The sequence below is a fragment of the Protomyctophum bolini genome (genome assembly GCF_963924005.1).
Source record: "Protomyctophum bolini genome assembly, chromosome: 6".
Classification (NCBI taxonomy): domain Eukaryota; kingdom Metazoa; phylum Chordata; class Actinopteri; order Myctophiformes; family Myctophidae; genus Protomyctophum; species Protomyctophum bolini.
The window spans coordinates 45,361,752-45,386,409 of NC_137867.1; the positions used below are offsets into that span (position 1 = coordinate 45,361,752).

General features: G+C 42.4%; 2 protein-coding genes across 3 annotated transcripts; one reads left to right on the top strand and one right to left on the bottom strand.

The window, feature by feature from the left end:
- Positions 1-341: 341 nt before the first annotated feature.
- On the bottom strand, positions 342-17,847 carry LOC308317571 (uncharacterized protein). 2 transcript variants are annotated; one of them, XM_080766692.1, is made up of 12 exons: positions 17,745-17,847; positions 15,686-15,753; positions 11,021-15,577; positions 9,710-10,675; positions 9,314-9,603; positions 8,381-8,499; positions 7,291-7,437; positions 6,756-7,008; positions 5,503-5,645; positions 4,208-4,431; positions 2,751-3,510; positions 342-2,517 (listed from the first exon to the last, which is right to left on the bottom strand). In XM_080766692.1, the coding sequence occupies exons 2-12, from the start codon at positions 15,686-15,688 to the stop codon at positions 2,390-2,392; spliced, it is 7,590 nt and encodes a 2,529-aa protein (XP_080622818.1). In that variant the 5' UTR covers positions 15,689-15,753; positions 17,745-17,847; the 3' UTR covers positions 342-2,389. The 2 variants fall into 2 exon arrangements, with proteins under 2 accessions (XP_080622818.1, XP_080622817.1); XM_080766691.1 differs by having other exon boundaries at positions 9,710-15,577.
- A 1,641-nt stretch (positions 17,848-19,488) lies between these two features.
- Positions 19,489-23,745, top strand: LOC308317397 (4-hydroxybenzoate polyprenyltransferase, mitochondrial-like). The gene is made up of 8 exons (XM_080766368.1): positions 19,489-19,547; positions 20,062-20,445; positions 20,577-20,743; positions 21,252-21,373; positions 21,975-22,060; positions 22,145-22,278; positions 22,569-22,757; positions 23,150-23,745. The coding sequence occupies exons 2-8, from the start codon at positions 20,121-20,123 to the stop codon at positions 23,303-23,305; spliced, it is 1,179 nt and encodes a 392-aa protein (XP_080622494.1). The 5' UTR covers positions 19,489-19,547; positions 20,062-20,120; the 3' UTR covers positions 23,306-23,745.
- The last annotated feature ends 913 nt before the right edge of the window (positions 23,746-24,658 follow it).

The window sequence follows — 24,658 nt, forward strand, 5'->3', positions numbered from 1 at the left end:
TGGCCCGGTCTTACCTCTTATGTGATGTAAAACTGATCAAAATGGCTTTTGGCTTTACATTTTTAAGTTGTAAATATTAATCACTACAATTAACACTACAATATATAATATTCAATATAAACCCCCCTATTGTAAGTTCTTACTGTACTTACACTATGCTGCTTTCAGTTTTATTGCATTTCTCCATCTTTCTCCCAGCATTAAGAACAGTAGGCACTAGGCAGCACCCCTCTCTCTCACACACACACACACACACACACACACACACACAGAAAAATAGGCACTCAATAAAGTATAATTATAACATTTATTACACATTTCAAATAGACAATAGTTGGTTAATTTGCTTATTTGGACTGTATAGGCACCATTGGCAGTTTATTTTGATGAACTTTGCATCTGCAAAATATTGTAGTGTTCAGCCGTAACACGATTTATTAAATTCTGAGTAGTACATGAAGCAGATGTTTCACCTCCTCCGAAGTTTCACCCTAAAACTAGTGATGCACCGGTGTATCGGCCACATAATAAATCGGTATCGGACAATATTGCTGTTATCGGTCAATATCAGTATCAGCAAATTAGACTGACATTAACCCCCATGGCATACAGTATACAGTAGCACTGATGTTTATCTGTAGTTAAGCAGCATATATTTAGCATTGGCTATGTTGGCATGTTGGTTATCTGTAGTCTACCAAGCTGTGGATTCTGAACATGTATTTCCTGCATTGAATTCTCTGGCACAAAAGGGGGAAATAAAAACAAGAAAAACGAAATAAAACATATTGGTATCAGTATCAGCCATCGGCAAAATTGTTATTTTAAACAATCGGTATCGCTATCATTTCCATATCGGTGCATTTCCTACCTTAAACCATTTTAAACATTATAAAACGCACACAGATTATATCAATACAGCTATAACATATGATGGTATTTTAGCTAATGGTTTAGTGAAGTGCATGCATTATAGTAAAGGGGGCTTACTCGTTGGTTCAACTATCATTTTAAACCCAACGATGTTATGGATGTATTTGTATTAGTAAATACACTTTGACATTAGTCTACGTTTAGGGCCGATTCATACTCCTATTTTAGAGCCGAATAAAAGTCGGTTCGGCTCTGTAGAGCCTACAATTTGACGTCATTCGAGGTTCGGGGGGGGGCGGGTACCGTCCTAAAGTCGGCTCTTCGGTGCTACTGAAAATTTCTGACGAGCCGAAATAATTTCGGCATTACAGTGCCGAAACAGCAGTAAAATAGGAGTATGAATCGGCCCTTAGAGTAGCCAATGTATCCCCCTATTTTCTCCCAATTTCTCAAATGAATTCCGCCACAGACATTCGTGTAGCGCCCTACCCTACCGGCTCGTCTGCCAGTCCATCCTACTCGTCCCGTTCCAGTCCTGAATGGCAGGCGTCTCAACCAGCCTCAGACAGTCGTTATCTGTTCTTTCTTCCAGGAAATAAAACGTCTGGGTTTCCGAGGCTAGTAGTTATCTGGCCAGATGAGTATCTGGCTATCTGCAGAAAGATCACCCAGCCGCTGTCCCTCCATGTGAAAATGGCCAATTGTTTTCAAATCGACTCTCGGGCCAAACATACACTGCATCTCTATGACGACGAATGGCAAAAAGCCTACTGTATATATGCAATTTGAAAGTTAAAAGGGGGATGTGTACAAGATGTCATCTCCATCAACCACAGTTAACAGTTAAGCTCATAGTGCGCCACTCGGTGGCGCGCTATGAGCTTGTAGATCTGCTATTTTTCAATAGCTGAAGTATAACATAATGCTTAGTTAAAACACCAAAAGGGGTTTCCGCCCAGAATGGGTTAACCACTTTCAACTTGGCTTAAACTGCTAAAATGGACAATATACAAGTTTCCATTGTGACACGTTGTGAGATTGTAGATCGGCTATTTAAATGGTTAATATAATATGAATAAAGGCTGCTTGTAGTGAAGTAGTTTATGACTTTTATTTTATTCAAGTATTTCTGACATGAACGTGTAAAATGTACCTACATTAAAATGTGTGATACATTGTACATGTACAACTTATCACATAGCACCACATGTTTAACATGTACAATGTATCAGACATTATAGCTTTCCATTTAACCGATTAAACTGTTCATTATAAAATATTTCAAAAAAAAAAAAAGAACGATACTTTTAAATATAAAGCAAACATCATTATTAATATCCACTTGACCAGTCCCATTAACAGTAAAACAGGAAACCAAATAAACAAAACAAATAGAAAATAAATCAAGACAAGAGGTAAGTAAGCAGCACTAAAAGGTCATGTTCAACATCAAAGAAAATGAAGGAAAGTTTATGATCATACTGCAAGAAGACAGACGCAGAGACTCGTCGACAGACTACAGTCCATGTTGCAGGACATGGCGCTCCAGTTCAGCTCCGCTTTTGAGGTATCGTCCACACAGCGTGCACACAAACACCTCCTCCATGACCACGCCGCACACAACGTCACCGATGGAGTCATCTCCTAGAAAAAAAGGTACATATCGTTAAGTGGGACATCATCTGAGGCAGCCATCTTTTAGGAGCGAGAAATCGTTTGGCCGTTGTATTCAATTTGAGGAAATAAAAAGCCTGATTTATACTTAGTTTGCGTGCCTGTGTCGCAAGCCAATCATAACAGCTTGTAGAGTGACTGTTTTTGACGTGCGACACTGCCACACAGCTACGTTTAAATGCTGTGCCGTCAGTGTTTCTCACCGTTGAGTGCAGGAGAGCTGCAAAGGTCCTCATCTTTCTCTTCTCCTTCAGTTTCTGGCAACGCATAACTGTGTTCTCCATAGATTTTCTCATCCACCCGTTCCTGCTGGGCACGCTCCGGAGAACCACTCCACTTGTCCTTTTGGAACAACCTGCCACAGGGTTTGTACGCGTCATCCTTTGGACATGCGTTATAGAGTACATCCTTTGGACATGCGTTATAGAGTACGGGCAACTCCTCGTAGGCGTCAACGAGCTCTTCGTCGGTCTCTCCTTGCTCCTCTTCCTCACAGCTCAGGAACGGGCCGTCCAGGCTCTTGGCGTCGAGCTCCTCGTCTTCTTCACCCGTGCCCCCTTTATGGGTGACGCAAGCATTTAGGTCCACGTGCTCCACGCCGACACCGTTCGTGGCGTCCTCCTCCTGTCCGTGCGTCTGATGAACAGCACTGCTGAACGGCGGTCTCTTGATGACCATGATGGTCTGGTTCATCTCCTGGCCTTGCTTCTGAAACGCTGTTCTGCCGCTCGGCACCGTTCTCAAGAAACTGTCCTCCACTGGAACGTTACGGTTGCACTGTACCGAAGGACTGTCCTCCCTCCTGCACTGTACTGAAGGACTGTCCTCCGGGTGTTCATGTAAGACGCTGTTCTGTTTCGTTGCGTCCTCCACTGCCTTTTTCTTCTGCACTGCCTTTTTAAGAGTCCTGGCCTCCAGGAGGTCGACATTGATTTGTCCCACCAGCTCATGGTTCCTCACCACCTACGGTATGGGAGAACAAAAACAAACCCTCAAATAAGACGATTCACAAATCAGACAGTCACTGAGGAGAGAGGGCAATGAAGTATTAGCATTTCTATTGATGAGATTCAAAGAGAGGTTGAACTTTAGTATGTTAACTTCAAGTCCTCCATAAAGAGCTGGCTGAACAGCAGCTAGACCTAACCATCAAATAGTCGAGTTGTAAGAGGTTGTTTTTACAGTGTTGTCCCCCACAGGGCACTCGGCTTACATACACACTTAAAGGACTAAAATGGAATTACACTCAATCAATAAAACAAAAAACACAATAAATGAATCAACAATAGAGAGATGTAGGTTGTAGTACATAGGCATGCTTTAAGGGCAAATATTCTCCATTATTTAAAAAAGCACTAAGTGTGATTTTCAGATCAATTTCTCAATACAAAGACAGTGAATGGAATTGCTACAATCCGGTACCTCAACCACAGCGCAATGAAGCAATAGACCACATTTGGAATTACAGTATATCATCGTCTGGTAGCTATACAACCTAAGGCTCAAATATTATTCATATTATTATACAACCTAAGGCTCAAACGAAGCTCCAAAATCACTTTGTGAAATCACAGAAGCTTTGGTGCGACTCCCTGAACATTCTTTTCCAAACAACAGGAACCCTTGTCGGGTCGGGAGGGGCCTGAAGGCAACTCCTCACCTGATGCTTATCACACAGGTGTGCCTCCAAGTCGCTGAGCAGAGTGCAGTCAAAGTAGCACAGACGGCACTTATAGGGCTTGAGGTCGTCGTGCTTCAGTGCGTGCAGACGTAGGTTCTCGTCGCTGGAGCTGGTGAAAGTGCACTTGTGGCAACGGAAGACAATGCCCTCGAGGTAACGCGACAGCTTCGGTCGACGAACCTCTATCGGTACGACACGTTCCTCTGTGGACAAGAACACAACAACAGAAAGAGTAGGTGATGTGTGTGCGTCGGGCGCAGTGCTTAGTTTAGACCATTTTTGGTTTAGACTAGTCATTGGTTAGACCAGTCATTAGTCCTACAACTACACCCTATCTAACCTAAACCTAACCTGCACAGTATGCACCCCTGTGCGTCTTGGCAAATGGTGTCCCCAGTCCCACAGGTGTTTCTCACAACTTGTGTATCAGTCGACACCGAGTACCAATCCATAAGTGTCAAAGTGTCAAGTGTCATAAGTGTCAAGTGTCAAAACAAACTAGGACAGTGGTTCTCAAACTGGAGTCAAAGGACCCTCAGGGTTACACAAAATGAGGTTCCATTTGTACACTCTCAGAGAGATGGTGGCCCTTGAAATGAAAAGGTGAACCACTGATCTAGGAATAAAAATGAAAATTCCATTCATAATTGTTAAAGTGCAGCTACGAGTTAGTAAATCAATGTAAATAGTACAGTAAGAGTATAGAACAGTAGTGCAACATAAACTGAAGCGTTCAGAAATATTTCTGTGAATGAAATATCATCTGAAATTATGTGGTATCGGATTGGCACAGCCACAGACCGTCGTACATGCCGATACCAGCATTTTAGGCAGTAACAGAAGCTTCTCCGATATAGAGAGTATGCACATGCATGATTTTCCCATCAGGACACGCCCCCCTCATCTAGACTGAATGCAGGAGGCAGCAAAATGTTGTGTTATTGAACAACAAGCACTTCCAAACTCTGACAAAATAATCAAATGCAGGGCATTTCTTGACAGAAAGTAGCTCGTAACTTTTCTATTGTGGATTTTTATGAAACAAAAAGAGAAAGAGGATAATTCAAGCTTTTCGTACAGCTGCAATGTTGGTGAGTTTAACATTGTTTAATGCAATCAGACAGGACTTTTCTGTTTGGATGAATGGGGGCTGTCAAGGCCAGAAAGTCGTTTTTTTGCCACTCAGTGGGCGTTCCTGCATAACTTCCAGGTACGATGATGTCACGCGCATACCCTCTATTGGCATCGGTATTGAATATCAGGGATCAACTTACCGCGATGAAGCATGACGTGATCGATCATGTTGTTTTTGTTCTTGGACTGGTAAAGGCACAAGGGGCAGCGCAGGTCCTTCTGATGGGTGGGCTTTGAAGGGCAGTTAGTATGTCCCAACTCTATGTGCTTTCCCAGGGTCTTCCTGGTTAACATGGAAGCAAGGCACACGTGACGGATTAGCACACGTGTGTGTAAATGTAAATGCATGTCTTGACCAGTTAAGTGTTGCAAATAGGCTGCATCCTGCATCCTTAAGACGCAATACATTGAGAAAGGACGCAAGGATGTTACCCCCCAGAGGGTCCTGGGACGCAATACTGCACTGTTAACAGAATCCACGTTTAATTTTCTTTTAATTATCCGCGGACACAATAGTTTTGCATGCCCGCATCAGACTTCATCCTACGTTAAACAATACAATCCAGGTAGAAGTCGTCGTAGACACATGGTCGAAATGATAAGAACCCATTTTGACCGGAGATCAGATTCTAAAAATGTCTTCTACATCCTGACGGTTTTCTGAAAAAGCTATGTTTCTGTCAGTCGGTGGCGCGCTATGAGCTTGTAGATCTGCTATTTTTCAATAGCTAAAGCATAACATAATGCCAACACCAAAAGGGGTTCCCACCCAAAATGGGATAACACATGAGCGCCGTCATTTTGTGTAGGCTCAGACCAAAGACCAAATTCTTTAGGGTAACTTGTGCCCGAAAAGAGTTTTTCCAGGCTTGTAGATCTGCACTTAAACGGCCATTGCATCCAGAACGGACGGGGGAATGGTACCGTCTAATGACAATGAGAGACTTTAATTGAGCTGTACATAAATGCATCATACACTGTATTTAGCTCACTGGGTGACCACATAGTAATTAATTTACATTTATTTTGGTGCCATTTAATTTACTTTATATACTGTTCCGTTTGCATATACTTTGCATAATAATACTACAACTGACATTCTCCAGAGCCACATTCACAGCATGGACATTTTCTGGTTTCTTGTTAAATTGGTCAATTATATGTGAGTTACAAACACCAACAACTCCAAATATTGATGTAATGCATACACTTTGACTAAACCAAGACATTTGCTTTCTTGGAAAGGTAGGCGTTCAAACAAAACAGCTGTGTATGTGTGTCTTTATAGTTTTATTTGTATTTATTTATTCAGTTCAGTAAAGAGTTGAATATAGCCAGGGCAGTAACTTTTTTTTACCACAACATTTTACAAACCTCAATGATGAATTCTTACCTGGAGCCAGTGAAAAAGGAGCAATCTTTGCATCTGAGCAGCTTTTTGCCATTATGGCGGTTTAAATAGTGTCGTCGAATACTGGACATGTGTTCGGAGGAAAAGTTGCAGTACTCGCAGCTAAGGAGGCCATCTTCAGGTGGGTCAGTCTTCTGAGGTACAGCGCCCCCTGGAGCCGATGCACTCGCCTGCCTCTTCAACTTGTAGTGGCCCAGCTGCCGCTGGACATCTCGGGGCTCCGCGTACACTGGCTCTGTAATTCAATTGCAAAGCACAGGCTCCAATTACAATTATATTACAGTATATAGCTTCTCAAAGAAAGCACTTCACCCATTTTCAACCTTCTCAGAGGTGAAGCGTGGACAGTTCAGAAAACTTACTCAAATGCCCGTTTGTAAGGGATTCCAGGCTCTACGACACTACATTTTCCAGGAAGAGAGAGACCTCTTCCTGGAAAGTTAGTAGGCTGAAAGGGAAGCCATTGTACTGGCACACATAAATACAAAGGACGCCAGGGGTTAAAAGCGTAACTTGCTTTCAGTAAATTCAGGTTCGTCCGGTGGTTCACTCCAGCAGTTTTCTTCCTGGAGGTCTGCTGTAGGACGAAGCTCCTCTGACGCAGGTTTGGTCTCAGCTCGGTTGACGGTCACATCGACACCACTGCTAGTGTCTCGTGTTTGAGCTACACGGAAAATACATGAGAAGAGATGCAAACATTTGTGACAAAAATAAATAAATACATTAACAATTAACAGCAACACATGAATATAGTGGATTGTATACAGGGGAAAACGTGCCAGAGTCATGCTGTGCGTTATAGATATGTCATAGATGACCGACATCATAAATTACTAATGTCACAGGTTGGCCACATGATGTCTGAGTTCCACATCCCCATGGTTTATATTTTTACTTCCATTAATATTAAATATATTAAATATTAAAATTTAACCCATTTGAGACCAGAGACCAGATTCTGTAAATGCGATCATGACAGTTTTCTGGAAAAACCTATGTTTCTATGTCAGTGGTTCTCAAACTATTTCATATTTCAAGGACCCACAGAATTATCTGTATTTGGCCGTGGAGCCCCATCAGAAAATATGTTGTTCCAGGGACCCACCAGAAACAAATATAAGAGTTAAAAACAATTGCTGTGAAAGAATATATATTCAAAGATTTGCAAGATTTTTCAAAAGTAGCAGATCTACAAGCTCGTAGTGCGGCACTCGGTGCCGCGTTATGAGCTTGTAGCTTTTTTAGCTTTTTTCCAACAGCTAAAGTTTAAAATAATGGTTGAAGTGGTTAAATGCGGAGGTGACACAGATACGTTCACGGCCTCAACGCATTTTGGACGGGAACGCATCTGTGTCACCTTAGCTTTTTTAATGAACGCTTTCCGTGTCATCTCAGCTTTTAACTCAAATCCTTGCTTCTGGGAGGTCCCTGGAACAACATATTTTGGGGTTGGGGTCCGGGGCTAATTACATATACTTCTGGGGGTCCTTGACATGAAATAGTTTTAGAACCACCGATATAGAAACATTTCTGAAAACATTTGAACATTTTGTAGAATCTTGTCTCAGTCCTAAATGGGTTAAAGGGATAAATGAGGGTCTGCTCACCTTGGTGTATCCTGACTAAATGGCTCCTCACCAGACCCACGTGTGCGGTTCGATAAGAGCAGTAGCCACAGTGGTAAGGTCTGGAGGTCCCTGGTCGAAATATGATGTATTTGTCTAAGCTGTTAAGACAACAAATCATGTCAACGTACTGTTCCAAATATGAACCCGAAGAGGCAACTCCACAACCAAATAGTGCATGTTGAATGTTGCATTCATAAATTAACATCTCCCATAATACCTTGCTACAGTAACCTCTGTAGATGAAACCAGTTCAGTGTTAAGATTAAGAATACGTTGGTGTTTAAGCCAAAAGCCAGAAAGACCTAAACTGAAAGGCATCTAGGAAAATGGGTTTTTGTAGGCGATAAAATAAAGCAGAAATCTCTCTTGACCTTTTAAATAAAACGTTAGCCAACAAATCCTGAGTAGTATGCAATATGTGCCATTTTTACAAAGTAAATACATTTAATTACTGAAAGGTCAGAGCTAAAATCCAATTCAGTATTTTCAGCAAGAATTGTGGTCTAGCTAAACCACAGAATTTCAAAATGTGTGCCATTTTATTTTATTTTAATAAATACATACATATTATCATTTACGACATGAGCAAAATTGGGACATCAAGGTTAAAGTTAAGTGATGAATAATTATTACAGTATCTTAAATGAAAATAACTGTAGTGGGTCGCACAAGACTTCAGTTCAAAATATTTATTGCATTTTTAACAGGGACAAACGTTTTGGCTATCCAGCCTTCATCAGTGTGTCCTCACTAGTGCGACCCACTACCGTTATTTTGATATGTTTTGAACGGGTAGCGCACCTACAGTCAGAGTGCGGTGGTCACATGAAGTGTATATTAAATGATAAATTATTATAATTAAAATGAATCTTAAATGAATTAAGATTGAAAGGTTGCAGTATCAACACGTACCTCCCTGAGATCTGCAGAGTGTTGGTTGCATCAGTTGCATGGCTGTGCGCATGCTTTCTCAAACCTGCTTTTTTCGTAAACGTCCGTGGACACTCATTACAAGTGAAAAGCTCTGTGGCTTTGGTGTGTGTCTGTTGTTCTTCCATCTTGGAGGCGCTGGAATGACATGATGGTGGCGATGATGGTGGTGGGGGACTGGCTAGCAGGGTTAACGTCTCTACCTTTGTCACGTTCCATTTCGCCAGGTCCTCAATGGTTTCAAACTCCTGCAAGTCCTCTTGCCTTTTAACCTGAAAAATAAAATGCACGATGCGAAAGAAAATAAGTGGGGGTACCGAGGGTAGTAAAAAATAACTTTATAACTTTAATGATTTGATAGATTTTATGGCTACTTACTTTGAGAGGCTGGGTCGGTGGTTGTTTGCCGCCGTCAACTGGTGTCGTCATCTTCACAGCATTTGCTTTCTCCCAGCACAGACGTCTGTGATCGTCCAGATGGGAGCAGAGCTTTTTTGTGCCTTTGATTTTAAGACTACAGAGGCAACAATGGTACCACTGGCACTCTTGGTACGTGTAGTTCTTTGAATTAAGCACAATAAATTCCACTCTGAAGTCTTCTCTGTGATAATTGGTGAAGTGAACAGCGAGAAACTCGGGCAACCTAAACGTTAGGTTGCACTTCTTGCACTGAGGTCCTTCACCATCCTCTGCCTCTCTGCACTGTTTCTTATCTGGAGTAGGTAAATATTTCTTTAACGCAGCACGGCCATGCATTTTGGTGTAGTGGCCCCAAAGGTAACGGCGAAACTGTCCTGAATAGGCACACAGTTGGCACTTGTATTTTTTCTCCTTTTTCTCCTTGTTCATTGTAGGTGCAGGTGTACTGGATCCACGCGTCAATGTGTTTTTATGCGTGTTATATTTAATGGGGGCAGAAACTCCATGGGTTCGCTTATAGTGCCTTCCAAGATACATTTGTTTGTGAGTTGAAAATTTACACAGGGTGCATGGATAGTAAGTATTCCATGCTTCGGATTCTTTTCTGTGGTAAATGTTTAGATGGCGACGGAGGCCAAGTTTGGTAGAGGCAATGTAGTTTTTGCAGAAATTACACTTCAATGCACCAGTCATTTTGTTTTTGAAAGAGGTAGCCTGCAACGCCGAGCTCTGCATGCTGCGGTACTTGGACAACAGCTGATTCTTCATCACAGTCGACTGCTTTGGAGCTGGTTTGAGGAAGTTTGGGGCGGTCTGATTATGGTCCTGCTCATAGTGGATTTTCAGTTTGTCTATCGATCCTCGCGTCACTGGACAGATTCTACACATGTAGCCACAGAGTTGTGCTTTATTCCCACAACACTCCTTCTCGTTGGGAAACTGCACTTTTGTCTTTTGGAGAATGTCCGTCCTGGCTTTCAACTTAGGGTGCCTCATTTGGCAGTGAGAGAGAACGCCGCGATGTCCCGTGTTGACATAAGCACATCGTGGGCACTTGTAGACCGTTCGGCCATCGGTGAACTCGTTGCTGTCCATTTCATCCTCCTTTTCCTCTTCTGAAAGCGGAGTTTGGTACTCCGGGTGTTTCTTCCCTAAGTGAGTGCGCAGACCATGGCTTTTAAAGAAAAGTGCGGGACAGAAAGGGCACTGGAATGACGTCTCGCGAGAAGGGAGTCCTGTGGGCATGTCAGATTCATTCACATTAAGAACCGAGCCATCTTCTTTGATGGTCCAGGGGTGAACCTCACGGCAGTGGCTCGAGATGCGCTCCAATGAGCTACCTTTGAAGGAACATTCTCGACACGGATACACTTTCGTTTCATTCTTCCGAGACGGTGGTGACGGTTTCTTCTTTTCAAAGGTAGACTTTGTTTTGAAGGAGGACACCGTGGGTCCAACATACAGCTGCATGGCTATGTGCTGCAAGCTAATGCATTTCAGTGCGTGTTTTTGCTGGCAATGCCGGTAGACGTTTGCTGCACTCTTGTGTGAAAAAACGCACCATTCACAGTGATAGCCTGCTGGCAAAAAGCCATCTTTAAAGGCTTTGCTTAAAATTTGGGGGACAGTGTACTTAAGGTTATGTTTCTTAGACAAATGTCTTTTCAAAAGATAGATGTGTGGATTTGTGTATGTGCATTTAGGGCACAAAAGTGACCTAGTCAGAGCAGCTGGCTTTGAGGCCGAAGACAGAAATGATGCATTGTGGCCAGGTTTACTCATTTGTGCCTCCTCATTCCCGCCATACACAAAGGAGGTGCATTTTCCCGCTTGTTCGGCAGGCATTCCCATTTGTGGAATCCGTCCCATTCGTTTGTGAACGTCGAAGGAATAAGAGACCATTTCAGATTCATTTCTCATAACTTCAGGGTGTGTCTTTTTAGAATGGTTCATCATATTTGTCAGTAACTTATTTGGAAAGTTGCACAAGTGGCAAAATAACATGTCCTCATCACCTTCCTCCTCAATGATGGGAAAGGGGAGACCAGTTGAGGTCAATGCCAAATTCTTTGTTGGAGAATTCAATTCTTTAATTTGCGTACGAATCATTGAAGTGTATCTTACAATCTCACCAATTGATGACTTTAGTTTGGGGTGGCTTTTAGTTTGATGGCACAACACACTCTTTAATTTTGGGTGTCCATAGTTGCATTTTTTACAGAAAAACAGGCCTGCTGGCCGTGTACTGCATGTAGGTTTAATTGGGTGTATAGCATCATTTTCATGTTTGCCTACTGGGCTACGTGTAGGCCTACTGCATGTAGGTTTAATTGGGTGTATAGCATCATTTTCATGTTTGACTACTGGGCTACGTGCCTCACCCCAATTGGATGCATTATTCCGTCTTCGTTCATGAACCCCGAGGGAATATGAGGCTATTTCATCGTCAGTAGTAATTACTTCAGGGTGTCTATTATTTAAATGGTCCCGTATCCTTGAGAGAGTCTTGTGTTTCAAGTTGCACATGTGGCAAAAAAACCACTTGTCCTCCTCACCTTTCTTAAAGATGGGAAGGGGGAGACCACTTGAGGTCAAGGCAAAGTTCTTTGTTGGAGATGCCAGAGATTCTTGAATTTGCTTACGAATCATTGAGGTATACCTTAAAACCTCAACCTTAGACCTCTTTACTTTTCCATGTCCCCTGGCTTGATGATTCAGAATTCCCTTTACAGTTTGGTGTGCATAGTGACATATCTGACAGAATAACAGACCCGCTCCCGTTTCACTGAAATCAGTCTGGCATATGGCATCAATTTCATGTTTGCCTGACGGGCTATCTGCCTCACCACAATTGGATGCATTTGAATAAGAAGAACCTGAATTCCGTGCTCGTTCATGAACGCAGAGGGAATACGACATGATTTCCTCGTGAGTAGTAATAACTTCAGGATGTGCAATTTTATAATGCTCCCTTATCCTCCCCGGAGTGTGTCTAAAGTTGCACAAGTGACAAAATAACACTCCTTCCTCACCTTTCTCAATCATGGGAAGGGGGAGACCAGTCGGGGTCAAGGCCAAGTTCTCTGTTGGAGATGTCGGAGATTCTTCAATTTGCCGACGTATCGTTGAAGTACATCTTAAAATCTCATCAGGAGACCTCTTTAGTTTGTGGTGTTTCCGAGCTTGATGGATCAGAATTCTCCCTAAAGTTGCGGCTCCAAAGTGACATTTTTGACAGAACAACAGGTCCGCTCCCGGTGTACTAAGATTAGTCAGGCATGGGGCGTCATTTCCATGTGTTCCTGATGGGCTATCTGCCTCTGCCGGCCAAATCGGTGTCTTCAAATCAGAATAACTCGCTGAAGCCGTAGCTTTATGTTGTGCCCTCTCTTTGTTTACCTTGGACGAATGCATTAAAACGTCAACGGTACTCACTGCATGTCCAACATGCTGCGAGTTGAGATGACCGACGATGCCTTTCATGGTGGGATTGAAATAATCACAAAGATGGCAGAAGAACATTTCAGCTTGTGGTGAATTGAACGAAGGAGGTTTGCCCGCAAATGTGTCAGCGATCGTTTGGCAAGCAATCGTCACTGCAGAGGTTTTACATCTACTCCGGATGGCAGCGGTATGGAGATGTATTTCCTCAGAGTTTCTCTCTGTGATGCCATGTCTGGCCCTTTGATGGCTCCATATCCCTCGAACTGTTGGGTCACTGTAGTTGCAGACCTGACAGAAAAACAGTCTATCTACCTCATTTGGATCCACCTCTTGAAAATTGACACACTTTACAGGAGATTCCACGCACTTGCTCTGGAAAGGCTCGGAAACCTTGGGAGGAGAAATTGCAGGTGCATCTTCTTGTTTCACTACAAAGTCAGGAATAGCCTTTTGATGAGATATTTCGGTTTTGCCTTTAGCTTCCTTTATTCTATAGTCTGAAAACCTAATTTGAGGGGAGACCAGTGATTTGTTGGTTGAACTCACGGAGGCGGAAGCCTCGGAATTCCTTTCAGTGGACACTGGTGGCTGGGTCTGTGATTTGACATGGGCCATTTTAATTTGATCAATACTCACCCCCCTTTCTGGGTGATTCCTTTGGTAGTGAACGAGCATAGCAACTGCTGACATATGAGTGAATGTGCAGTTTTTGCACTCATGTAGCTCCCTATCCAGTCCTTTTGAACTTGGTTCCTTTTGTGGAGGTGTAGCCTTGGTGATTCCGTGCAGTATAGAGGCACTGTTGAAAGAATCTGGCTCAGCAGTCTTGGGACTGGGTGTTTTGTCACATGTGTTGACTTGAGACATCTCCACTGGTGGTATTTCTTTGTCTGGTGTAGCAGCACTCTTGAGAGAACCTTGATCAGGAGTCTTTGGAATGGATTTTTTCTCACATGTGTCGACTTGAGACATCTCTTCTTTTGTTACTATGGGTGCGTTAAATTTACAGTAGATCAGTGGATTTATCACTATGTGTGACGGGTGCCGTTTGTGGCAATGATCTTTCAAGGACTCGGACAATAAAGTTGTAAAGGGACAGACAAAGCATTTGAAACAAAGCGCGTCAGACTGCATTTGGAACACATCTGGGGCCTCTGGGTGGCTGACCCTGTAATGCAGCCGCAGGTCAGCAACGTAAGGATACTCAACTGGACACTCCAGGCAGCGGAACCTAGCGGTCAGATCGTGTGGGTCTTTAATGTATGAAGAGTTACACCTGATGTAAGGGTGGACCTTCTCGTAATGGGTCAACACGTCGTCAGCGACCATGTCTCTGTGTCCGCAGTGCTTGCAAGAGTACATCACAGAGTGGTCTACATTCACCACATCAACAGACTCGTCCAATTCAAGTGTCAGATTATCACCCTCGTCTTCATCTTCGCTGACTTCGAATGCAAAGTTTGAGTTGCAGGGCAACTTTGCTTCAACTGCTGTGCTCTCTGGATTTTCTGTTATTTCCTCATCGGTTTTAGGCCTTTTCTTAGGCGGACTTGCAGAAATGTCTTCATGTGCTCTCTTGCCAATTTCAGTTGAAACAGATCCTTTCCCTAAACTACCGACCATCAAACGTTCACGATCGCGAACTAATAGGTCTTCAACTACGCGGGCTGTCTGCGAAAGGTGCACATTGTTGTAGCGAATGGTGAGATCATGTTGCGAAGTTGCAGTAACCTTAAGGACGCCAGTACTGTCCTGGGCAGTGCCTAGGTGGGGGTCGCGCAAAATCAGAGTTTCCTTGCAGTTACCTGACAGTTTTGGGAGGTCAGGTAATTTCACACTTGTTACAGATGACGGTACCAAGAATTTGGTAATAGGTCCCGATGGCCGTTTGTACGTTTTCAGGTCCGTTGATGAATTGGTGGTGCATTTTGCTTTTGAGGTAGAGGAATTCACTTTTGCCCCAGGTCCATCTTCATGCTGGGGTCGTGTCGTTTTGTTCACAGCATTTTTCTTCGTCTTATTCGAGGCGGCCACTAGGTGGATTCCTGGCCTCCTCGCAATGTGTAGCTTTCCTTTGAGAAACCTCTTTTGTATTTGCAGTGGCTCGACGTTTAGCTTGGGGTGAAACATTCTCTCGTGTTTGTGAACGACCTCCGAGTTAGAACCTGTGAAAGTGCAGTGCCGACATGCTAAGCTTCCCCCTGAAGCGTCGGCGTTAGTGTTGTGTTTGAGGTTTGACGGCAGCGTTTTAGTCTTCAGCGGTGGTATATCGCTGTCCACACCGAGGCCATGCACCTTGCTGAGGTGTTCCAGGAGGAAACCCTTGGATTTGAAGATAAGTACACAGTGGCTACACTGGAATGACTGGCTTGGCAAAGTGGCCTGTTGGGGTGAAAACAAGGACATTCACAAAACGGGTTAATACATAAAATGACAATATAAATAATATACGGAATTTATCAGACATGAATGTAATAAACATCATCATACCATTTTGCATCTTCATTGGCTGTAGAGGTTCAGGCATTAAGAGATACCTAGCAGAAGGGGTCCCTTGCCTGCAAAAAAAGGGAACAGTTTGAGATGTATCGCAGTTCAAGTCCAGTGATGGACCTGAAACGGCCTGGTTAAAAGTCAGTGGTGTAATGCAGAGGTAAAAGCAATAAAGTTACGGTACAATAAAGTGTAGCTTCCCCCAAAAAATGTAAACTAACATTTACATTATAACCCAATAAACCCATTACACCATTTGAATTAAATTGCAGGTTTAACAACTTAACACTGTTCAGGGCAGGAATGAAAAATTAAAGTTGATTATTTACAACAAAATAGAATACTGCCATCATAACAAGTGGAAACGGCAAAAGGGAAGACAGACAAATCATTATAAGCATTCAAACAGTGGGTCAGTGGGTCAAATTTCAAAGCAAGCCATGGTATCAGAGAATATAGTTTCCTACTACACCATCAAAAGGAACTTGGAAACAGGAAGAAACTCTGACAAGAAGGTCTGGCCAAAGCCATAACAGAATCACCAGTGCACTCAATTTCTACTATTGAGCCAGTACAATAACCAATAGTGGTCCTTCTACCCAATGACCACAAGAAATGCATTTCCGGACTACAACCAGCAGTTATACTTAGCCCTTGAATGTCTCTGTTGTCATGATACAGTTAGTACACTTCTATTCCACATAACAGAGCCATAGAACAGTGTCCTTGACTGGTTGCAGCAGCACAACGACGGCATAAATGTGATACATCTGTTTGTACTCGCCCATTAAATAATTCCAAAGACGTGGAGTGAGATAATTGTCCTCTAGTTTCACATCCATGTGAACGTTCTGGCACAATACATGTATTTAGTCAAATATCTCCACTTTTTCACGAGCAGCAGCTGTCCTGGACGGCCTTCTCTCCGGGCGAGGGGCCCGGAATGATCGATGGACTGAATTTACCAACAATTCCTGTTGATTACCACAAAACAAAACATAATGACAAATTGACCGGGGAAGCACAAATGTTTGGGGCATTTGTGCGTCCCCTGGTCAATTGGTGATGACGTTTGTGATGATCAGAGGAAGTTTTGATTAATTCACTCCACATCTTTGGAATTATTTAATGGGCGAGGAGTACAAACGGAGCATTTATCACATTTATGCCATCGTTCTGCCACTGCAACCGCAAGTCAAGGACACTGTTCTATGGCTCTGTTATGTGGAATACTCTTTGATTGAAATATGTATTAACAGTTTGCAGAATTACAGTACCTTTCAAGCACAAACTCAATACAAAGACTGTTAACTGTGAGTGGACGACCCAATTAAGCACTTGTTTACAAGAGGGTCCACCATGTTCAATTCATCATGTACTAACTGTATGTAACAACAGAGACATTGGCTACAGTTATACTCCAACAAACCACTCACTTTGTAAACAAGTACTTTTAATTTTCTGGTTTTATCCTCGTAGCAGTTTCAATCAATCCATTAATCAAGCTTGGTTAAAACAACGTTTTATTAATTAAAATAAATTCCGGGCTGCAAATGCATGATTGAGCAATATGCAAACAATATGCATATGAATTAAGGGATGTGCCTCGATTTTGTTAAGAGTCAAGGATATTTGAGTGACATGACAGGAGTTTTGAGGGACCTAATTATTGGAGGCACGAACGAAATCGCGGATTGTCCCTTTAATTAGGGGCAGAACTAACAACAAGAATGCTCTCGTCTTGTCCTGGGTCACAGTCACGTTGTCACGCACAGACATGGCACAGTTGGCAGTGCATAATAAGCCATTAAGCTTTAAACCCCAGTCTAGAGGCAACTAGGAAGACACGTTTCGTTTAATGCGTGCATCATGTTGTAACCAGTAAAACAGAACGGGGGAGGCAGGCAGAGTGAAACCATTGTGAACACAAAGGCAGAGAGAGAGAGAGCCCCTTCTCCACTGCTGGCCCCGGACCACAATCAACAAAACATCGTATTGAGAAAAAGTACAGGATAGCTCTCTACAGACGTGCAAAAAGGTGCATATGTGTACTTACGGTATCAGTATAATACACAGAAGTGTCTACACGACGCCCTGGGTCAATGTTTTGCACACCATAAACAGCCTGGACACGAAAATCTCCGCCATTTTTCCCGCGAACCTCGCTCTCTGCGATTTATTTATTTCGTACTTCCGCTCAGGGAAAAAGGGAAGCGAAAACTTGAAGATGTCGTTTCCGGCCGGGTTTGCATTTGCACTACAAAATAATTTCCCTGCGGTACGCCACACGGCTTCTCTGCTGCCCACGACTGTTAAATATTTGTATTAAACAGTCAGCTGAAAACTAGCAATAGGCCTACCGTATTCAATTTCATGATGCTAGTTTGTAAAGCTGTAAAGTAACTGCAGCTAATTAACACGCACAGCTTCATTCAATCAATCAATCTACTTTATTTATTTATTTTTTAATTTGGAGGCCTGCACAGGTTGACAGACTGACATACAGTAGTTTAAAAGACCCAATTAAGCATTACACTTGTTTACAATTGTTGTGTTCAATTCATCAAAACATTTAGAGACGTACAAATAGACACTTCTATAATAGACAAAGGACAGAACAGGAATTCATCATAAAAACAGTGTTCCCATACCGGGAGTCGAACCCGGGCCGCCTGGGTGAAAACCAGGAATCCTAACCGCTAGACCATATGGGAATGCATTTATGGTCACAGATTTATGAGCATGAAGCAGTTTTTAGCCCCGAGGATCATGGATGTCTGGAGACCGGTACATCCAGTATCTCAACATGTCTGTTGTTTTTAGGAATGTCTTTTCATACACTGTTCTTTTGTTATTTGGTTTTTATGAAATGAAAGGATCACATTAGAAATGTTAAAAAATAATAATTTATATAATTATAATATTATAATTAAATAGTTTTTTAATATATACAGCTGTAGTAGGCTATAAGCTATATAATGCTCTGTTGTATGACAAAGTATATAAATTAGGGTTATATATGGGTTATAGATCCACATCAGGTATAGGATGCTGCCATTGTTCATCATCATTACATCATTACTCAGTTTAGAGTTAGACTAGTCATTGGTTAGACCAGTCATTAGTGAGCCCCTGCTCCCCTGCTATTTTGCTCCCCTGTATGCCCAGTGTATATTTGTGGAAGTAACAATAAATCTGATTGATTGATTGATTGATTGATTGATTGATTGATTGATTGAAGAATGGTGGTAATAATAATATTATACTTTTATTGTGAAATTCCGAACATCCATGACCGGAGGTTAATGTTTCCCACAATTTCTAACATTTCCAAATGCTTTGGGATTCCATGACAATAATAGAGAGTGACTTCGCTTAAATGACTCTCAACTCATATGTTGACAGAATTCATACTTTGGTCCTTTATGCGTGTTTCGATTAGCCGCTGTTCTTAGCCAAACATAATTTCACCATAATAGTGAAAGTGTTGTTGATATTGGAGTTATGAACCCTGCAGGTTCCACCCCAGACCCCACCAGGCCACCACAGATGTGTGGATCATAGGACCAATAAAAACGGTATGATAACTGTTAGAAAAAAGTATAGCAGTGTAGTGTCTTGGCATATAAGCCACGATGGTTGACATGTGTGAGCTGAGCTCTATCAAAGTAGACTGTCTCCGTCTCCGTGCATGGAAGGTGACACTGCCATCTAGTGGGAAATAAATAAAAACCCTTTCACCCACATGCTGTTTGTTTCGACCCGGACGCAAAACATCACTGCATCGCCACCAATAGTGAGCCCAGTGAGATTATCATCGTCTGCATTATGGAAGCTGTGTCATCCAGATTGATTCACAGTACGTTAACTCAATGGCGGGACCTTTGTAATTCATTATACAAATGAACTATAATCATGTCAATATTTGAACAATAGGATCGTCAATTTTAATAACTGTAGTCTGTCTGAGACTGAGAGTGAATGACCTTACTCGCATATCATGCATTTCAACCCCAACACCCCTATTTTGGGTATAGAATTATAGGTATGATTATAATGCTCAATCATATTGTGATCTTTGTTTGTAGATCTGCTATTCAATCATCAGCCTACAGCAGGTGACAAAGTAGCATATGTATACACCAACACATACACAGGTTACAACACTGTTGTAACACACCTGGCTAAACACAAACACAGCTCGCACACACAATCAAACACCTCTCTTTTTGTGTAGCTGTTCAGCTCAGCTGACAGCACAAAAGATATGCATATTGTAAGCAAAACATTCATGTTGAGAGTGGGACAGGGCTTTCTCTTGAAACGCATTTGGATGTGAGTCAGGGAATTGTTCATTTCGTTTTTTCTTTCAGATGTGTAAAGGTGAACAATTTGGGCCTGACAACGAGAAGAGAGAGAAAACGCCATCATCATGCTTCCTGCTAGGTTGACCTGGCAGTTCACGTTGAATTCCTGCAGAAGAGGACACCATGGCACTTGTCATTACGGTCACCTGTCTGCTCTCTCCGGCTGCACACTCCAGAAGGACAGAAGGACCGGCCGGGGACTCGACTTGGCTCCGAGCACACTGCCAAGAGGTTTCAGTAGCCTCTTGGCAGGCTCTCGTCCAGCAGTCAAACTACCAGAGAAAGCAGGTTACGGTAACAGACAGCTCAGCCTGTCAGCCGCCATTGTGAATTTGGCACCAGCAGCTGTCCGGCCGTACCTTCGGCTAATGAGACTGGATAAACCCATTGGTTTGTACATCCATACTTCCATATCCACCTACTTTCTATTCTATTTGGATACAGTTTTTATAAAGAATGGATGTTGAAGTCGGCGTCACTCTGACATGTGCTCTTGTGGTCTGTGTCTGTGTGGCGTATAGGGACATGGCTGCTGTACCTGCCTTGTACGTGGAGCATCGGCCTGGCTGCAGACCCTGGCTGCCTGCCCCACCTGGGGCTGCTAACATTGTTTGGCACGGGGGCGCTGCTCATGAGAGGGGCAGGCTGCACCATCAACGACATGTGGGACAAAGACATCGATAAGAAGGTATTGTGTTTGTAAGGCACGCTGCCATTGTGTGATCATTCACAGAAAAGCATGACAAAGTTGGCGTCCCTATTTTGGGCATGTTAATATAGGCATAAAATGTTTTTAAATCTGAAATAGATCTACAAGGTTAGCTTTACGTTTATTTCTGAAAATGTTAGGATTGTATGTCATGTCTCTGCCTGGAGTCTAGCTGTGTGTTTGGAGTTAACGTCACAAACTACTGGACCGATCCGCACCAAATATCTTGAGCACAAATTATGCTTTCTTGTTTTTCAAATGTTCAACTTAAAGTTTGTAATGTATGGCACTCAAGTGGGGTGCTGAGCAGTTTGAAAACCTTTTAATTTTGTTATTTATTTAGTTAGCACTACTTTAGTTAGTTTAGTAGTTACAGGTAGTTAGTTTAAAAAAAGAATAGGACTTAGGCGGTGGGTGATTATTATTGTTTGTTATTATATGTTTATCAATGGAGGAAAATGGAATATTGCTTTTGTCTTTATGGCAGGTGTCCAGGACCGCCACACGTCCCATCGCTTCGGGGGAAATCTCTCAGACACAGGCTCTGCTATTCCTTGGAGGCCAGCTGTCTCTTGCACTGGGTGTCCTGCTGTGTCTTAATAACTACAGGTACTCAACTCACATTATTACTACTACACTATGTCGTCGTAGGGTTGACCAGAAAATGTACATCAACATTTATAATTATTTTATAATACATTTTGACAAAGCCAACTTGAGTCACTCATGACAACAAACACAATATTTTGGACCAAACACATAATTACAAAGAAGAAAAACAACAAAAAAGTGTTGTATAAACCTGCCGTTTTTTTCTTCTTTCTAATTATTTGTTCGGCCCAAAAAATTGTGTTTGTTGTCATGATTTGTCACGACAAGAGTTGGCTTTGTCTGCGGCGTAAACGTCTTTAAATAATTACTTTTTGAAATGTCTATGAGGAAAATGTACGGAGAATCATTTCCTGGGCCCTGCGGTAGGGGGCGGGACTGCAACGCTCTATAGTGTATATTATCATGTTCAAGTTCAACTGCCTCCAAAAAAGACAATTTATTTTCACTTAATTCAACAAAGCGTGCAGTTTGACCAGGGGTGGTTCCAACATGTCTCATGTGGTCCCTGCCCAACTTATTTCAATGTAATGCGTTACTCTAATTGTAATTTGCTGCGTAATATAGCGTGACACAATACTTGTCATTGTGTTGTTGACAGTATAGTCCTCGGTGCTGCTTCGATGTGTTTGGTCATCAGCTACCCGTTGATGAAGAGGATCACCTACTGGCCACAGCTTGTATTAGGTAACGTTATGGATTAATTAATGCTTTTTTTTATCGTTTTTGGCTCTCTGCCACTCAAATAAGTGACATTGTTTTCCTTTTAAGGTCTGACCTTTAACTGGGGAGCACTGTTGGGCTGGTCTGCTGTCCAGGGCTCCTGCGACTGGTCAGTGTGTCTCCCGCTGTATTTTTCTGGAGTGATGTGGACACTGATATATGACACCATCTACGCTCACCAGGTAGGTCTTTCATTTTTACTTGATTGATTGCTTGATTGTTTGAATACTGTACAGTTTGTCAAAAGAAGAGCACAGGAAAGTACAGTTCAATACAAGGTCTGTCTGCCAAGAGGATTTAACCCAAGAAAGCCTATGGCTTGTTGCAATTGGGGTCCTTTGTAGTCAATTCACCGAAACATTTAATGACAAATATACAATACTATCAATTATGTAAAAACATCATATAAAAGGAAGAATATGTGGCAATATATAAGCAGTGTTTTCTTCCTTTCTTCCTTGTTGACCACTAGGACAAAGATGACGATGCCCGGATAGGAGTCAAGTCGACGGCACTGAGGTTTGGGGAGCAAACCAAACCATGGCTGAGCGGCTTCATGGTGGCCATGGTGTCAGGGCTGGTCATGGCGGGGGTGAACGCAGAGCAGACTCTACCCTACTATGGTGTGCTTTCCACAGTGACCCTGCACCTAATGCGTCAGGTAGGACGTCTTAATGCCAGACTGCTGACGTGATATTAAAGTGAGGAGTATAGTTCACAGCAAACACAACTTAGCATAGCATAAAGCCTCACTGAGTCATACTGGAGGATGTAAAAATAGGCAATCTAGAACTTCACAACAAGGTTCAAGGTTACTTTATTTTGTCTCCCGAGGGAGAAATCTGTCTTGGACACAAGGACCCACACTGCAGTGTACATAGAGGTACACAGTGCATCTAAATAACACACATGCCGACAATGCATTGCAATGGGTTGTAAGCTTGTAGGTCTGCTATTTTTGTCGAACGTTCAAGTGTGGTAAAATATTAAAATCACTGTCTATTAGTCACAGTGTTTATAGTGATCTAACTATCGCTATTCTTTCCTGTGTAGATCTACACGCTTGACATCAACAAGCCAGAGGACTGCTGGAAGAAATTTGTCTCCAACAGAAACATTGGACTTTTGCTGTTCTTAGGCATCATCACCGGGAATTTATGGAAAGAGAGAAGAGAAACCTTATTACAGGATAAAGCAGCGCAGGTATAAGAAAAGACATTCATTGAAACAAGGGGTCCGGGTGACCTCTTAACCTGGGTAAAATACCTATCTACAGTAACTTCAACATAGCTGGGCACTCCAGCAAACAAACTAAACTGTGGAGCAGAGCTGTGTGTGGACTTCTCTTCTCTTCTACACTCCAGCAAACATACCTGTACATTTGTGAAATATGTGCATCAACCCAATTTATATTATTACAGTAATATTCTAAATCTGTATATGGGGTTATGTACTGTATAATAATTACACATTACATTCTCCTCATACGAAGATGCTTCTGTTTGGTAATGTAATCCTGCTTCACGCAAAACAGTAAACACACTGAGGGAAGTGGGTAAGAGAAGGGATACAGTATACCTTCCTTCCACTCTCCTTCAGCCCTCCGCTGCGTTTTTGTTTTGTTTTGTTGTCCTACTATCAACAAAATACACGTTGTAACAGGAGTTGCCGAAAATGTTAATGTTTCGAGCATAGATACAACATACTACTGTATCCACACATAACAAAAAATGAGAGGGGAGATATATATATAAAAAAAGGAAAGAGGGGTGGGTAGAGGTGGAGGCTGTTGTGCAATATGTTTTGGTGTTGAACAGGGTGTTTATATTGAACCATTTTAAATGCCACTCTCCCTTTCATGTTGTACAATATACTACTGTACACTATTGTGTCAGGTACCGGTATATTAAAAAAAATATATATAAGGATTTGTCAGATTAATATTTTTTGGCCAGCATTTATCGCTTTTTGCCATATTTGCTCTGAAAGTGCTCTGTCATAATATTATGCAAATGCATTCCACACACTCACTTTCCCTGTCTAAACAATTCTGTCCCTGACAACATTCCAAAATCGGTATTTAGGGCAATGTGGGTGCCCCATCAATCAATACATTTCTTCCGAGGAAAGTTATTACATGGAGGAGTCGGTGTCAAAGGAAAGCTAATAGCCTACAGAGGAATTCACTGAACTCACTATAATAGCACACATCTGACGGACAGCCCTGCCCTCAAATCGGGGTCTGCATGCAGTTGAGGTAGTCTGTGATCCACCAAGCCTGCATCACAGGGAGCTTCTCGACTAGATGGTGTGGTTGGATGATGTTGAAGGTCCAGGAGAAATCACATCTTCTCTATACCAATGTTTGCACAGAAGGTCAGCCATGGTTTCAGGACCAGTAGCTCAAAGACTGACCTTCATCACATGCGATGTCAGAGCGGACATGACTGTAGTTGTTGTGGACCTATTAGGGCGTGTGGAAGCGTGCCTTCTTGGGAACTGCATGGGACATTAATGGAGGAAGTTAATTCCAGACATTTTATTACATGTTACGTTTTTCAG

Coding starts and splice junctions, on each gene's coding strand:
- LOC308317571 (XM_080766691.1), bottom strand. Junction 9,604..9,709: donor CACCGACCCAGCCTCTCAAA/GTAAGTAGCCAT, acceptor TTTATTTTTCAG/GTTAAAAGGCAAGAGGACTT. Junction 7,438..8,380: donor TTTAGTCAGGATACACCAAG/GTGAGCAGACCC, acceptor TTTTCCGTGTAG/CTCAAACACGAGACACTAGC.
- LOC308317397 (XM_080766368.1), top strand. CDS start 20,121: ATGCTTCCTGCTAGGTTGACCTGGCAGTTCACGTTGAATTCCTGCAGA. Junction 20,744..21,251: donor ACAAAGACATCGATAAGAAG/GTATTGTGTTTG, acceptor TCTTTATGGCAG/GTGTCCAGGACCGCCACACG. Junction 21,374..21,974: donor CTGTGTCTTAATAACTACAG/GTACTCAACTCA, acceptor TGTTGTTGACAG/TATAGTCCTCGGTGCTGCTT.